The sequence below is a fragment of the Megascapheus bottae genome, chromosome 25 (assembly GCF_031878675.1).
Source record: "Megascapheus bottae isolate mThoBot1 chromosome 25, mThoBot2.hap1, whole genome shotgun sequence".
In the NCBI taxonomy this organism is placed as follows: Eukaryota; Metazoa; Chordata; class Mammalia; order Rodentia; family Geomyidae; genus Megascapheus; species Megascapheus bottae.
In genome coordinates, this window is record NC_143533.1 from 7,504,710 (window position 1) to 7,518,424 (window position 13,715).

General features: G+C 39.2%; 1 protein-coding gene across 8 annotated transcripts in view; it reads right to left on the bottom strand.

Annotated features, from left to right (window-relative positions):
- Positions 1-13,715, bottom strand: part of Iqch (IQ motif containing H) — a 206,450-nt gene that overhangs the window by 42,012 nt on the left and 150,723 nt on the right. For all 8 annotated transcript variants that reach the window (XM_090358130.1, XM_090358132.1, XM_090358133.1 and 5 more), the window contains one exon: positions 9,126-9,412. In XM_090358130.1, the coding sequence (XP_090214256.1) occupies positions 9,126-9,412 (287 nt within the window). The remainder of the gene's footprint in view (positions 1-9,125; positions 9,413-13,715) is intronic.

A 13,715-nucleotide genomic window follows, 5' to 3' on the forward strand; every position in this document is an offset into this window, starting at 1 on the left:
GGGGCATCTAAAGTCTTGGGAGGGACAACGGGGCATAATCTAGGAGGTGAGGTCTGTAATCTCTAGGCTCGCTGACATTCTTCTCAAAAGCTAGGTTTGGTCTGGGGTTCAAATTCTCTGAATGTCAATGTTTCCAATGTGGGAATTCAATGAAACTTGAAGTATAGTTACATGGGGTAAACCGTCCACTACATATTCTACTATATAGAACAAAGCTGGCTGCTAGTTCACCTGTGCTATCAGTGTTAAGAAAGAGAACTACCATTTTTACTGTAAACTCCTGTCTACATCCTTCTTCTACACCTTATCACCATCACTATTATCATTACCATTACTTTATATTGCAGACTTCTTTCCTTGACACAAAGATGCAGACCTTTTTTTAAAGGACAGGTCTTTTTTTTCTTTGGTTTTGAAATATAATTTGTTTTCTATTACTGAGATGAGAGTACAATAAAGTCTCTATCTGTGTCATATATATATATATATATATTTATCTGATTTGGGGAAAGAAAGGGAACGACAAAATAATGAGACAAAGGAAGAACCAATGCAACAATGACATTCACATGACACTGTTAGAAATGAACTTTACAAATCATTGGAGGGGGAGGGAACATGAGAGGAAAATGAGAGAGGGTAACAATGTTTGACAAGATATATATTCAATACCTTATATATGTAACTATAACCCCTCAGTGTAACACCTTGAGAATAAAATTAAATTTAAAAGATTAAAAAATTTAAAAGTCTCTATATACTTTGATGACTTTCAGTAAAAGGATTCATTATTTATTTATTTTTTTGTGGGTCATGGGGCTTGAATTATGGGCCTCGGCATTGTCTTTGAGCTTTTAGCTCAAGGCTACAACCTACCCCTGGAGCCACAACCCCACTTCCCATTTTCTAGTGATTAATTGGAGATAAGAGTTTCTTGGTCTTTAGTGCCCAAGCTGGCTTTGAACCCTGATCCTCAGATCTCAGCCTCCTGAGTAGCTAGGATTACAGGCATGAGCCACCATTCCCCACAAGGATGCATAATTTTTAAATTAACAAAATAGTGTAAATATAAAGTGTTAAACCTTTTGATATAAGCTTTGAGTTCCTATAAAATACCTTCAGGTATGAAGAAAATATTGTATTCTTTTACTGATGCAATTATAACTGAAACTTTTTAACCACCATCTTCTAAATGTAAAAACTCCAAAATAAAAGAACATAAAAACAAAAACAAAAAACAAAAAATTAGGAGCTTTTAATGCTATTGGCAAAGGACAAATGTATCTAGCTTTGGTGAATTCTGTTGTTTTAGGATTTTATATTGGGATTTCCTTTATAGTTAGTAGAAAACCCAAGTTTTCTTTTTTTTTTTTTGGCCAGTCCTAGGCTTGAGCTCAAGGCCTGAGCACTGTCTTTGGACTTTTCTCAAGGCTAGAACTCTACCACTTGAGCCTCAGCACCACTTCTGGCTTTTTTCTACGTATGTGGTACCGAGGAATCGAACCCAGGTCTTCATGCATGCTAGGCAAGCACTTTAACCACTAGGCCAAACTCCCGGCCCCGGAAACCCAAGTTTTCTATTAAGAATTTTTTCACTTTTAATGCATTGAATTGTTGGTATATCCTAAAGTCAATACAGTTCTTTTAAAAAACAATAAAATGTATGTTCTTCATTTTTTTTTAATCCATAGAAATGATGGGAACTGAGCTAGGAAAAACTCATTTAAGCCTGTAATTGATGGATTTCCCTTTTTGCATGATGTGTAATGCACTTTATTTTTGTGTCTGTGTATTGCAGATTTTATACAAAGCCAAAGGAGAAGATGTGAAACATGAGTATACTCTGAGTCCTGATCGTCCACAATTTCTCCAGGCCACGTGTAATGCTTACAATATAAGTGATGTAAGTAGGCTCATTAGGAGGGAAAACAACTTGTGACAACAAAAGAATGGAATTTTAGAATAAGACAGTACTTTGACCCACAGAGCGTATCTCTTGATGTGCTCTTAAACTCTTCAGTTGGCCTTTGAAAGGTAGGAGAGCTCCATGGGTTTTAACATTCTTCTGTATGCCAAACCCATTGATTATTCCCCTAGAATTTTTACTTTATTTTGCATATGGGGAAAGTTATTATCCTCTAGATGTAGCCACTGTGTCTTCTCTTGACCTTCCTTTCACAGACTAAACAGCTTCATTTTCTCCCATTGGAAAGGACAGGTCTTTTATTTAGTGCTTCAAAATCCATTGGGATCTATTTTCATTTCACTAAGTATTAAGTTGTGATTATTGCATTTAACACTGAATAATAGGCACTTCTGTTTATGCCAAAGGCCTATAAAATTTTAATTTAGATATACACTGTTAACCTTCTTATAGATAAATAAAATACCTTCCCCAAAGAGAAAAAGTAAATCTCCAAGAGCTCCCTTGGGGATTCCCTGTATATATCATGGAAATAGAAACAGAGATGTCTTGCAAATGAGAAGTATAGAGGAGGACTCAGAGAAAAGTATTCATTCATTCATTCATTTAATAAATATTTATTGAGCATCTATTACAAAGATAGACGGGGTGCTAAGTGCTGAGTCTACAGACAGGGGCAAGAAGGAATTGTGATTATCTCTGCAGTCCTTGGGTTTTGCATTCTCTGAAATACATAATTCGTCTTTTGATGTGTATATATCACTTCGAGATGATGATAATGCTCAGTGACTTTTAAAAGTAATGCTAATTCAATTCAGATTCCACTCACAGTTTGAGAACCTGCTGAGGGCCTTGGTGACAGTTTTACATGTGGTTATGCCATTTGATTTAATAATAAGAACAACACCTTTTTATCTATTTACTCAGCCTCTCAGAACATACTGTGAGGAAGAGGGCAGGGAGTCTCTGTTAACTCTGAGCACAAGGTCCAGAGAGGTCAAGTGAGTTGTTTAAAGTATCATACTGACCTTTAGAAAGTGTTATGTGTTGATTGTCCCCATTCGCCATTATAAAAAAAATTTTCAGATTTTCTGTCATAGGTTGACAACTATCTAAACACAATTTTTGTGTGTGGGGATGAACTCAGAACCTGGGTATTGCCTATTAGTTTTTTCACTTAAGGCTGGTGCTCTACCGCTTGAATCACACCTCTACTTCTAGCTTTTTGGTGGTTAATTGGAAATAAGAGTCTCACAAAATTTCCTATGGCTTTGAACTGCAATCCTCAGATCTCAGCCTTCTGAGTTGCTAGGATTATAGGCATGAGCCACCAGTGCCCAGCAGTAAAACAAAAATTTAAATCTGGGAATTTTAACAGAAAGCATCTTTGCCAATCTATTAGAAATTTTTATATAAAGAAAAGGAATTTGAGAATGTTGTATAAATTTTATATGAGACAGACACGATGTTTGTCATCTTTACCCTTAAACGTGTATGAATTTACCACCATTTACAACCTCTTTTCTTTTTTTTTTTTTTTTTTTTTTTTGCCAGTCCTGGGCTTGAGCTCAGGGCCTGAGCACTGTCCTTGGACTTTCTCAAGGCTAGAGCTCTACCACTTGAGCCTCAGCACCACTTCCGGCTTTTTTGCATGTATGTGGTACCAAGGAATCGCACCCGGGTCTTCGTGCATGCTAGGCAAGCACTTTAACCACTAGGCCAAACTCCCGGCCTACAACCTATTTTCTATATAGGACATTATATATATATATATTCTAATTATATTTGAACCCTAATTATATTTCAGTTCAGTTCCACTCATACTTTGTAAAAATAAAACCCCCAAACCAAAAACCAAAAAGACTTCCACCAGCCAAGTGGCTGGTGGCTCATGTCTGTAATCCTAGCTACTCAGGAGGCTGAGTTCTGAGGACTGCAGTTCAAAGACAGTCTGGGCAGGAAAATCTGTGAGGTTCTTATCTCCAATAAACTACTGAAAAAACTGGAAATGGAGTTGTTGGCTCAAATGTAAAGCATTAGCTGTGAGCAAAAAATAAGCTCCAGGGACAGCAATGCCTAGGTCCTGAGTTTAAGCCACAGGACTGGCAACAAAAAAAAAAAGCCCCCTTTCCCCAAACAGAAGTTTTCTCATACTTCAAATTTGTATAACAAATATTTTTACAATTAAATGGACATTCCCTTTTTGATCTCTCTCTCATTCCCTTCCTCTTCCCTCTCAATTTGTGCCTGTTCTGGGGCTTGAATTCTGGTCTTCAGCATTCTCCCTGGGCTTTTGTGCTCGGATAATGCTCTACTTACTGCCATAGCTCCATTTCTGGCTTTTTGGTGGTTAATTGGAGATAAAAGTGTCACAAACTTTCTTGCCCAAGGTGGCTTTGAACTGCACTACTCAGATCTCAGACTTGTGAGAACTATGGGTATAGTACAGGCCCTTTTAGGTTTTAGCCCTTTAGCTGTTCTATGTAGTTGCCACTGAGACTGAGAATTATGAATAAATCATAATTCATGTCCAAGCTTGTCTCCCCAGGTAGATTGTGAACCCTTTAAGGGCAGGCGCTTCCCACCTAAGAGGGATTTGTTGGTTTTCTTTAGCATTTCCCCAAACTAAGTTATGTATGCACCATAAAAAGTCCATCAATTGGGCTGGCAGTTTAGCCTAGTGGTAAGCATGCTTGCCTAGCATGCACAAAGAACCAGGTTCAACTCCTTGGTACCACATACATAGGAAAAGTAGGTGCTGTGGCTCAAGTGGAGAGCTCTAGCCTTGAGAAAGCCCAATGACAGTGTGCAGGCCCTGAGTTCAAGCCCCAGATCAGCCAAAAAAAAAGTCCATCAATTAACAAGTAATAATAAGGTGGATCGCCTAAGGGAACCATCATCATGTTAAATATCATAGAGGAGTTAAGAAAAAAAACAGTGTCTGGGCTATTTTTCTAAAGGCTCTACCAATTCAGGGAGGTAGTATTAGGCTATGGCCAATAATCATGGAAGCCAGTGTGTACCTGCATCAGAGGGAACTGGATGAAGGGAGAGTTGATGAGTGCACAGCTGTTCCCTCAGTCCCTGGGGGCAGAAAATGTTGTTCAAGGAACATGTCAGTCCCTGCTTACTGGAAAGTGTAAGTACCCACTTGAGTTGTGGCTTAGGTAGTAGAGTACCAGTCTTGAGTGCGGGGGGAGGGGGGGGAAGAGGGTAGGACTGGGGGGGGGAGAATAGGACAGTGATGGGGGGGAAGCTAAGTAAATTGAGTGGCCTTCAGGTCAAACCCCAGTACTGGTACATGCTCACATATAGTATTCAGTTCTATTTATATATCACACTTTGCTTTAAAACATCTTACTTATTGGAATTCAAGCTATTTGACATAATTCTGGTTTTTTTGTTGGTATTTTTTAGTCAAGTCATAGGCTTGAACCCAGGGCCTGGGTGCTGTCTCTGAGCTATTTTTGGTAAATTAGAAATGAGAGTTTCACAGACTTTCCTGCCTGGTCTGGTTTTGAGCCTCAATCCTCAGATCTCAGCTTTTTGAGTAGCTAGGATGATAGGCCCAAGTTACCAACACCTGGCAATTCTACCTGATCTGATTAATGTAGTTATATAAATCTTTGGGATTCTTTTCCTTTGATAAAATTTAAAAGGTGAAAATTTCTTTTTGTTAGTGAATTTTGAATTTGTTGATAGATATAATAAATGTTATGAAAGTACAGTTGAAATAAATAATTGTTTTTGAACTGAACATTTCCTCAGAAGTCAAGAAAGCTAGCTTGTTTATTCTGCAATTGAGAAGACAGAGAAAGAGATCATTTCATGTAATTAGTAATAAAAATAAGTCAATTTGACTAGTTGATACTGAAATGTGAGGAAAGCATGGCAAAGAAACTTACAACACTAATGGCAGGGCTTGACAGCTAGGCATACAAAGCATAGACGTATCTGTTAGGTAAGGGAGATGATCAGAAATGGATTACACTAAACAAATTTAGTTTAAAGAGACTCAGATTTTGACCCAGATGTGGTGGAATAGACTTGTAACACATGTGAGGCCGAGATCGGAAGGATCACAGTTCTGAAAGGCAAAAAGCTAGTGACACCTGACCTCAACAAACTAGGTATGGTGGCATATGATTATAATCCCAGCAATTTGAGAGATATAAATAGGAGGATCTCAGTCTGAGGCTGACTGGAAAAAACCTGAGACTATTCAAAAGCTAACTAAAACAAAAAAAGAAGACCTGGAGCATGGCTCAAGTGGCAGAGCAACTACCCAGAGAGTTCAAGGACTTGAGTGGTTTTTTGTTTTTGTTTTGTCTTTTCTGTTTTTTGGTACTGGAGTTTGAACCCAGGGTGTTGTATTTGCAAGGCAAGTGCTTTGTCACTGAGCTACATCCCAGCCCAGAACTGAGTCTTTGTTATTACTGAAGAAGTTACCAGGTGCTGGTGGCTCATGCCTGTAATCCCAGCTACTTAGAAGGGTGAGAGCTGAGGATCTGTGAGACTCTTATCTCCAATTAACCACTGGAAAACCGGAAGTGCACTGTGGCTCAAAATGGTAGATGCTAGCCTTGAGGAAAAATTGCTCAGGGACAACACCCAGGCCCTGAGTTCAAACCTTCCCCCCCACCCCATGGTTTTATATATACTTACAGATACAGAAATAGTTACCAATACATGTGTGCAGAATGTGTTTACTGGTGTAAGTATGTATGTACACATGCCTCCCAGTATCCCCCATTAGTGGACCCAAGACTCCAGGGTAAGGAGAATGTAAAATGAATCTGGAACACCACTTGCCAGAGAGTAAGACTGTGATCACCAGGACATACCAAAAGAACACAAAGCTACTCTTAGATTTCCTGCTGGCTAAATCTGGGACAATTTTAGGAACATAGTAATGAAGCAAGCAACATACAACCTGTTAAGTAGAATAAGAACTCTAAGTTCATATTGACATAAATACATAAATATATAGAGAAGGCACACCCCTGCCCCCCTTGAAGCAAACTGCCAACTTGTGGCGATGGAGAAAGGATAGGAAGAGAAAATTGCCACTGTTGTTGGGGTAATTGATTCAACAGAACTTGGCCAAGCCAGGAGCTGGTAGTTCATACCCGTAACCAAAGCTACTTAGAATTGAAGATCACAGTTCAAAGCCAGCCTAGGCAGAAAAGTCCATGAGATTCTTATCTCCAATTAACCACAGAAAAGCCAAAAGTAGAGCTGTGGCTTAAGAGGTAGAACATTAGCCTTGGGCAAAAGAACTAAAACCAAGTGCAAATGGGGACCCTGAGGAAGGAGGGAAAGAGTGAGAAAGGAAGGAAGAGGGAGGGAGGGAGAAGGACAGGGAGAGAGAGGAGTGACGCAAACATGGTAGTATGAGCCTGTACTATGAGCACTTAGGAGGCAGGAGAATTACAAGCTTTGTGCTAGCCTGGTCTGTGTGGTGAGATGAAGGAGACAAAAATAGGGGAGGAGGAGGAATGGTGGAGAGAAAAAGGAAGAGGAAGCCCTGGAAAGAACCTGCACTGTGCCTAAGGTGACACTCCTGTGTGCAGGTCTCAAATACAAGTCAGCTGTCTCTCAAATTCCAGCTGTCCATCCCTACTGTTCCAGAGGCCATGGATCTCATCCTCTTGTCTCATAACAAATGTCTGTCCTGCCTCTGCGTCCCTGCTACCCAGCTCTATCTCCAGGGGGCACTGTTTCTGTTCTTCCTCCAGCCGGAGTAGATTTCTAAATGCCCTTCATTCTGTCTTCCCTCTCTCAATGTGTGGGTCTGAGAACAGAATGGAAAACCAATGTAGGGCCTGGGAAGACAAATGGAAAATGGTTATTGAACAAGCTGAAAACTGCCAAGACCATAAACTTTCTCTACGAAGTCGTCATCTGGCTGAAATGGAGAACCATAAAACTGAGACTAACGAATCTAAAACATCTGAAGTGTATTTGCAATGTGGGATGACTCGAGAGAGGGAAGCTACAGGGCTGTTGCAAACTTTCAGGGTCTAGACACCCAAGAGTAATAGAAAATTTAAATGTTATAATTTTGGAGGAAGGGGAGAAAGCATAGCAAAAAGGTGAAAATTACTTATCCATAATATTATACACCAGAGCCATGTCACGTACACAGAAGGAATGACACAAATGTATTCTTGGATTACTGCAGACTAGTAATATATAGGATGCTACAATCACTGAAATGCTTAGAAACATGCAGAATAAAAGTATGTATTATTTCTGGGTATATTCATGCACACCAAAAGTACAAAGATATGGAGTACAATCAAATCCCCAAGTATAAGAGCAAAGCTTATACCAGTCTTCAGAGCCATGTGTTCAGCAAGGACTTTACAGAACTAGAGATAATACTGACACTACTTTATGTCTTATGCAGGATGGGGACATTTGTCATTTGTTATATAATTACTTATATATTTCTGGGTTTTTGGTTGTTAATTGGAGATAAAAGTCACAAATATTCCCACCCAGGCTGGCTTGGGCTTCCAACCATGCTCCTCAGATCTCAGCCTTCTGAGTAGGTAGGATTCTGACACCTGGTTTAACCTCCAATCAACTTTGTTTCAAAGAAAAAATGGTCAAACTAAGTTGCTGAGTAAACTATGACTAAGGAACTAAAAGGAGGATTCAACTTCTTTCTGGTTGTTGATTTTCTATTGAAGAACATTAGGCTATAGATAGATGGAATCACTGGGTGTTATAAAATAGTTACGCTGTCTAAAAGTAGAGCTATGGTGCAAATGGTAGAGTACCAGCCTTGAGCAAAAAAGCCAAGTGAGAACACAAGAACCTGAGTTCGAGTTCCAAGATCACCACACACACACACACACACACACACACACACACACACACACACACACACACACACACACAGTTTCTCCACAAGACACAAACATAACTAATAAAGAGAACTGAGGGGCTTAGTCAGTGGTTATGAGGGCCATGTTTTGGTTGTTTGGCTTCTAAATGTACCAAAGTCATATAGTGACTTTGGCTCTGTATTTTTAGACATAGAAATTAGTCTCACCCAGCTTGGCATAGATGCTTTTAGAAGCAGATTTACAGAAGTTGGCTCATCAGAGCACAGAAAGTTGTAGAAGCTCCTTCAGAAGGTAGACATTTGTTACACATTTTAACATTTTTATGGAGCATCTGTTGAACTTACCCTCTGTTCCAAGGTGATCGGATCAATAAAAGTCACCAGGTCCATGGATAAGTACCCAAGCACGTTTCTCTTTTTGCAGGCCCGTCCAATTTGGAGGCATAAAGATGTGAGAACTTTGGGGTCCACGGAGGTCTGAGGTACGGTGGTACCAGTGGCAATAAAGGGGCTTTCTGCATGAAACTGGTCCCCCATTGAAAGCACTGTGATGTCTCCATTGGGCTCTATCAGCATGTCCACAGTGAGGTTGGTGATGCTATCCGCAGGCGGGAATGCTTCAATTGTGCCTCCTGGTGGGAAAAACATGGAGAAATCAAACAAATCGCACCCCAACTGGAGCAGGAAGAAAAAGCTAGGCTTTGGTAGACTTGAGCTCAGTTCCAACATCTGCCATTATCTTGGAAGACTCTGGGCAAGAAGCTTAAAACTCTGCACTTCTTTTTCCTCTTCTGTAAAATGAACATCATAAACCCTCTTTTATCACACTGCATCTCTAGCACTTAGCCCAATGCCTGGCATATATGAAAGCTCAGTGAGTGGCAGTTTGGATTCTGATTGTAATTACAGAATGTAAATATTATGTTTATACATAATCATGGCATAAATGAAATTAACCTATGGTTTTTGGTCAAGCCACTAACAAGGAATTACCTGTCAGTTGTTTGTATCTTGGTGAACTTTGTGCCCATTCTGTCATTCTTCACTGCTTTTTTAAAGTTTGCCAGGCTTGGGCTTTAAACAGACATAATGAACTTTGATCATCATGCCAGCCACAGGATAAAGACACAGGATAAAGCCAGTTGTATGTATGAATGTATGCATGCATGAATGTATATATAAATATGAATGTATATATTTATTTTTTGTGCTAGTACTAATGCTTAAACACATGGCCTACAGCTCTTGCTTTCCCACTCAAAGATGATGCTCTACCACTTGAACCAAACCTCAAAGGTACTGGCTTTTTTACTGTTTAATTGGAAATATAAGTCTCAGGAAGGGACAGGAATGTGGCCTAGTGGTAGAATTCTTGCCTAGCATGCATGAAGCCCTGGGTTCGATTTTTCGGTGCCACACACAGAAAAAGCCTGAAGTGGTGCGGTGGCTCAAATGGCAAATGGTAGAGTGCTAGCCTTGAGAAGCCCAAGGACAGTGCCCAAGCTCTGAGTTCAACCCCCAGAACTTGCAAAAAATAGTCTCAGGGAATTTCCTAGCTGGACTGAATTTAAACTGTAATCCTCAAATCTCAGCCTCCTGAGTACCTAGGATACAGATATGAGCCAACTGTGTCTGGCTATAAACCAGAGAACCAGGAGATAGCGTTGTTTTGCTGACAGGGAGAGTCTTACAATTTACCATGTTTTTTTTTCTTTTGTGTTGAATACCAAAAACTCAGAGACAACTCAGATACTCAACCGCAACAAAAATATTTTTTATTAATTTACTTTATTGTTATTACAGAGGTAATATACAGAGAGATTACATTTACATGCATCAGGTAATGAGTATGTTCCCTTTTGTATGGTGTCATCATTTCTCAGTCTCTCCTATTCCCTCCCTCCTTGTGGGTAGAGACCCACAAGTTGTATAGCTCACTTTTATCAGTGTCCAGTGCCTTCCACTGCTGTAAGTTTTCCTCGAGTTCTGTGCTTACCCCCAAAGAGATATATGTGAATACACCATATATAAGGGAAAGAATACAGTTTTCAGAAAATTTTTTTAAATTATAAATTAAGTTCTTTGCTTCCATATCTTTGGAGTTCATTTTAGCATGTATGTCATTTTATAAGGCGCTAGGCATTGCATCTTTGTGATTCTTGCCTAACTAGCTTCTTTTGGTGTCATTGTATGTGAGTATCTAGAATCCTTTGTGATTTGTCATATCCCAGCATGTTTTAGAACTAACTTCTTCATATCGGAGAGAACATGAGCCGTTTGTCTCTCTGATCTTGGCTTACCTCACATAACATGATTTGTTCTATTTCCGTCGTTCTTTTCTTTTTCTCTACTACTCTGTCTTGTAGTTTCAGAGTTTTGAGTCTGATATTGAGGTCTCTGATCCACTTTGAACTGATGACAAGCAGGGATCCACTTTTCTGCAGATGGCTGGCTGCCCAGTTTCTCCAACACCAATTATCTTTTTACACTGTATGTCTTTGGCTCCTTTCTCAAATATAAGATGACTGTGTCTGGTTTTATTTCTGGGTCTTCTAATCTGGTCCACTGACCTTCAGGTCTATTTTTTGTCAATACCATGCTGCTTTTGTTATTATGGCTCTGTAGTGGAGTTTGAAATCTGGTATTGTAATATCATCTGCATTGCTTTTGTCTCTTCTTTCTTTTCTTTTTTGCCAGTCTTAGGGCTTGAACTCAGGGCCTCGACACTGTCCCTGAGCTTTTTTTTGCCCAAGGCTAGTACTCTATCACTTGAGCCACAGCACTACTTCTGGCTTTTTCTGTTTAGGTGGTACTGATGAACTTAACTCAGCGGTTCATGCATGCTAGGCAAGCACTATGCCACTGAGCCACATTTCCAGCCTGGCATTGCTTATTCTACCTAGAATTGCTTTGGCTATTCTAGGTCTTTTGTTGTTCCACATACATTTTTTGGATTAGTTTCTCTATTTCAGTTACAAAAATCATTGGGATTTTGATGGTGATTGTATTGAATTTGTATATTATTTTTGGCAGTGTGACCATTTTCACAATGTTGATTGTACCTATCCATGGACAGGTAAGGTCTTTCCATTTCTTGGTGTCCCCTTTGATTTCTTTCTTTATATTAAAAAATAATTTTTGCTATAAAGATCCATCTTTAATGCTCAACATCTCTGGTCATAAAAGAAATGCAAATCAAAACAATGCTAAGATTCCACCTCACTCCAGTTAGAATGGCCAGGATCAGGAAAACTAATAACAACAGATGCTGGAGGGGATGTGGCCAGGAGGGATCACTACTACACTGTTGGTGGGAGTGCAAACTTGTTCAACCACTATGGAAAGCAGTATGGCAGTGCCTCAAAAGGCTAAACATAGAGCTCCCCTATGACCCAGCAATTCCATTACTTGGCATTTACCCAACCATCCAGAAACTAGGGCATACTAAATCCACTAGCACAACAATGTTCATTGCAGCATTATTCACCATAGCAAAGATATGGAACCAACCTACATGTCCCTCAGTTGATGAGTGGATCAACAAGTTGTGGTATTTGTACACAATGGAATTCTATGCTGCTGTCAGAAAAAAACGACATCACCCCATTTGTTAGGAAATGGAAAGACTTAGAAAAAATCATATTAAGTGAAGTAAGCCAGACTCAAAGGAACATAGGCTCAATGGTTTTCCTCATTTGTCATAATCAGTAGAAACCTTGGGCTCTACTAGCAGAGATTTGCTATAGAGCAAAACCTTGATACATAAGGCCATATAGTATGAAGCTAATTGAAAGGATATTGAAACAAAAGCCATATAATGAATGATTGTTGTCCTTAATGTACTATTTTATCTCTCATCTCTTTTGCTGTCCCTTGGTTATATCGTATTGTTACAGTATCTCACTTTGTTATCTGATATATTGGATATATTTGTATTTGGTTATTTGAAATTGGATAGGGAAGGGGGGAAAACAAGATGGGGGTGGGGGGAAGGGTAATGGGGACCAAGAAATGTGAAAGGGTATCAATGTATGTGAATTAATGCACCTTCTATCTGGCAAATATCATATAACCCTTTTATTAATTACAATAAAAAATATTTTAAAAATCCATCTTTGGTTAGTTTAATTGCTAGGTATTTCATTTTTTGAAGCTGTTGCAAATGGGGTTTCCCTTTCTCTTTGTACATTGTTGGCATACAAGATGGCTACTGATTTTTATGGGTTAAATTTGTATCCTGCTATTTTGCCAAAGTGGTCAATCAGCTTTAGGAGTTTGGGGGTGGAAATATTTGAGTCCTTTAGGTATAAGATCATGTCATCTGCAAATAAGGATAGTTTAATTTCTTCTTTCCATATGTGGATCCCTTTAACATTCTTTTCTTGCCTTATTGCTCTGGCAAAGAATTTGGGAACTATACTGAAGAGGAGTGGAGAGACTGGCCCCTTGCCTTGTTCCTGATTTTAGTAGAAATGGTTTTAGTTTTTTCCCCATTTTGTATGATATTAGCTATTGGTCTGTCATATATAGCCTTTATTGTTTTAAGGAATGTTCCTTCTATTCCTAGGTTCTCCAAAGCTTTTAACATGAATGGATGCTGTAGTTTGTCAAAGGCTTTTCTGCATCTATTGAGATGATTGTGTGGTTCTTGTCTTTGGCTCTGTTGATGTGAATTACATTGATTGATTTGCACATGTTAAACCAGACTTGCATCTGTAGGATAAAGCCTTCTTGGTCAAAATAGATGATTTTTAAAATTTGTTTCTGGATTCAGTTAGCTAATATTTTATTGAGGAGCTTTGCATCTATGGTCATGAGAGACATTGCTCTATAGTTCTCTCTCTCTCTCTCTCTCTCTCTCTCACACACACACACACACACACACACACTCACACACACTTTTGGATCATTACCTGGTTTGGGGATGAGTGTGAT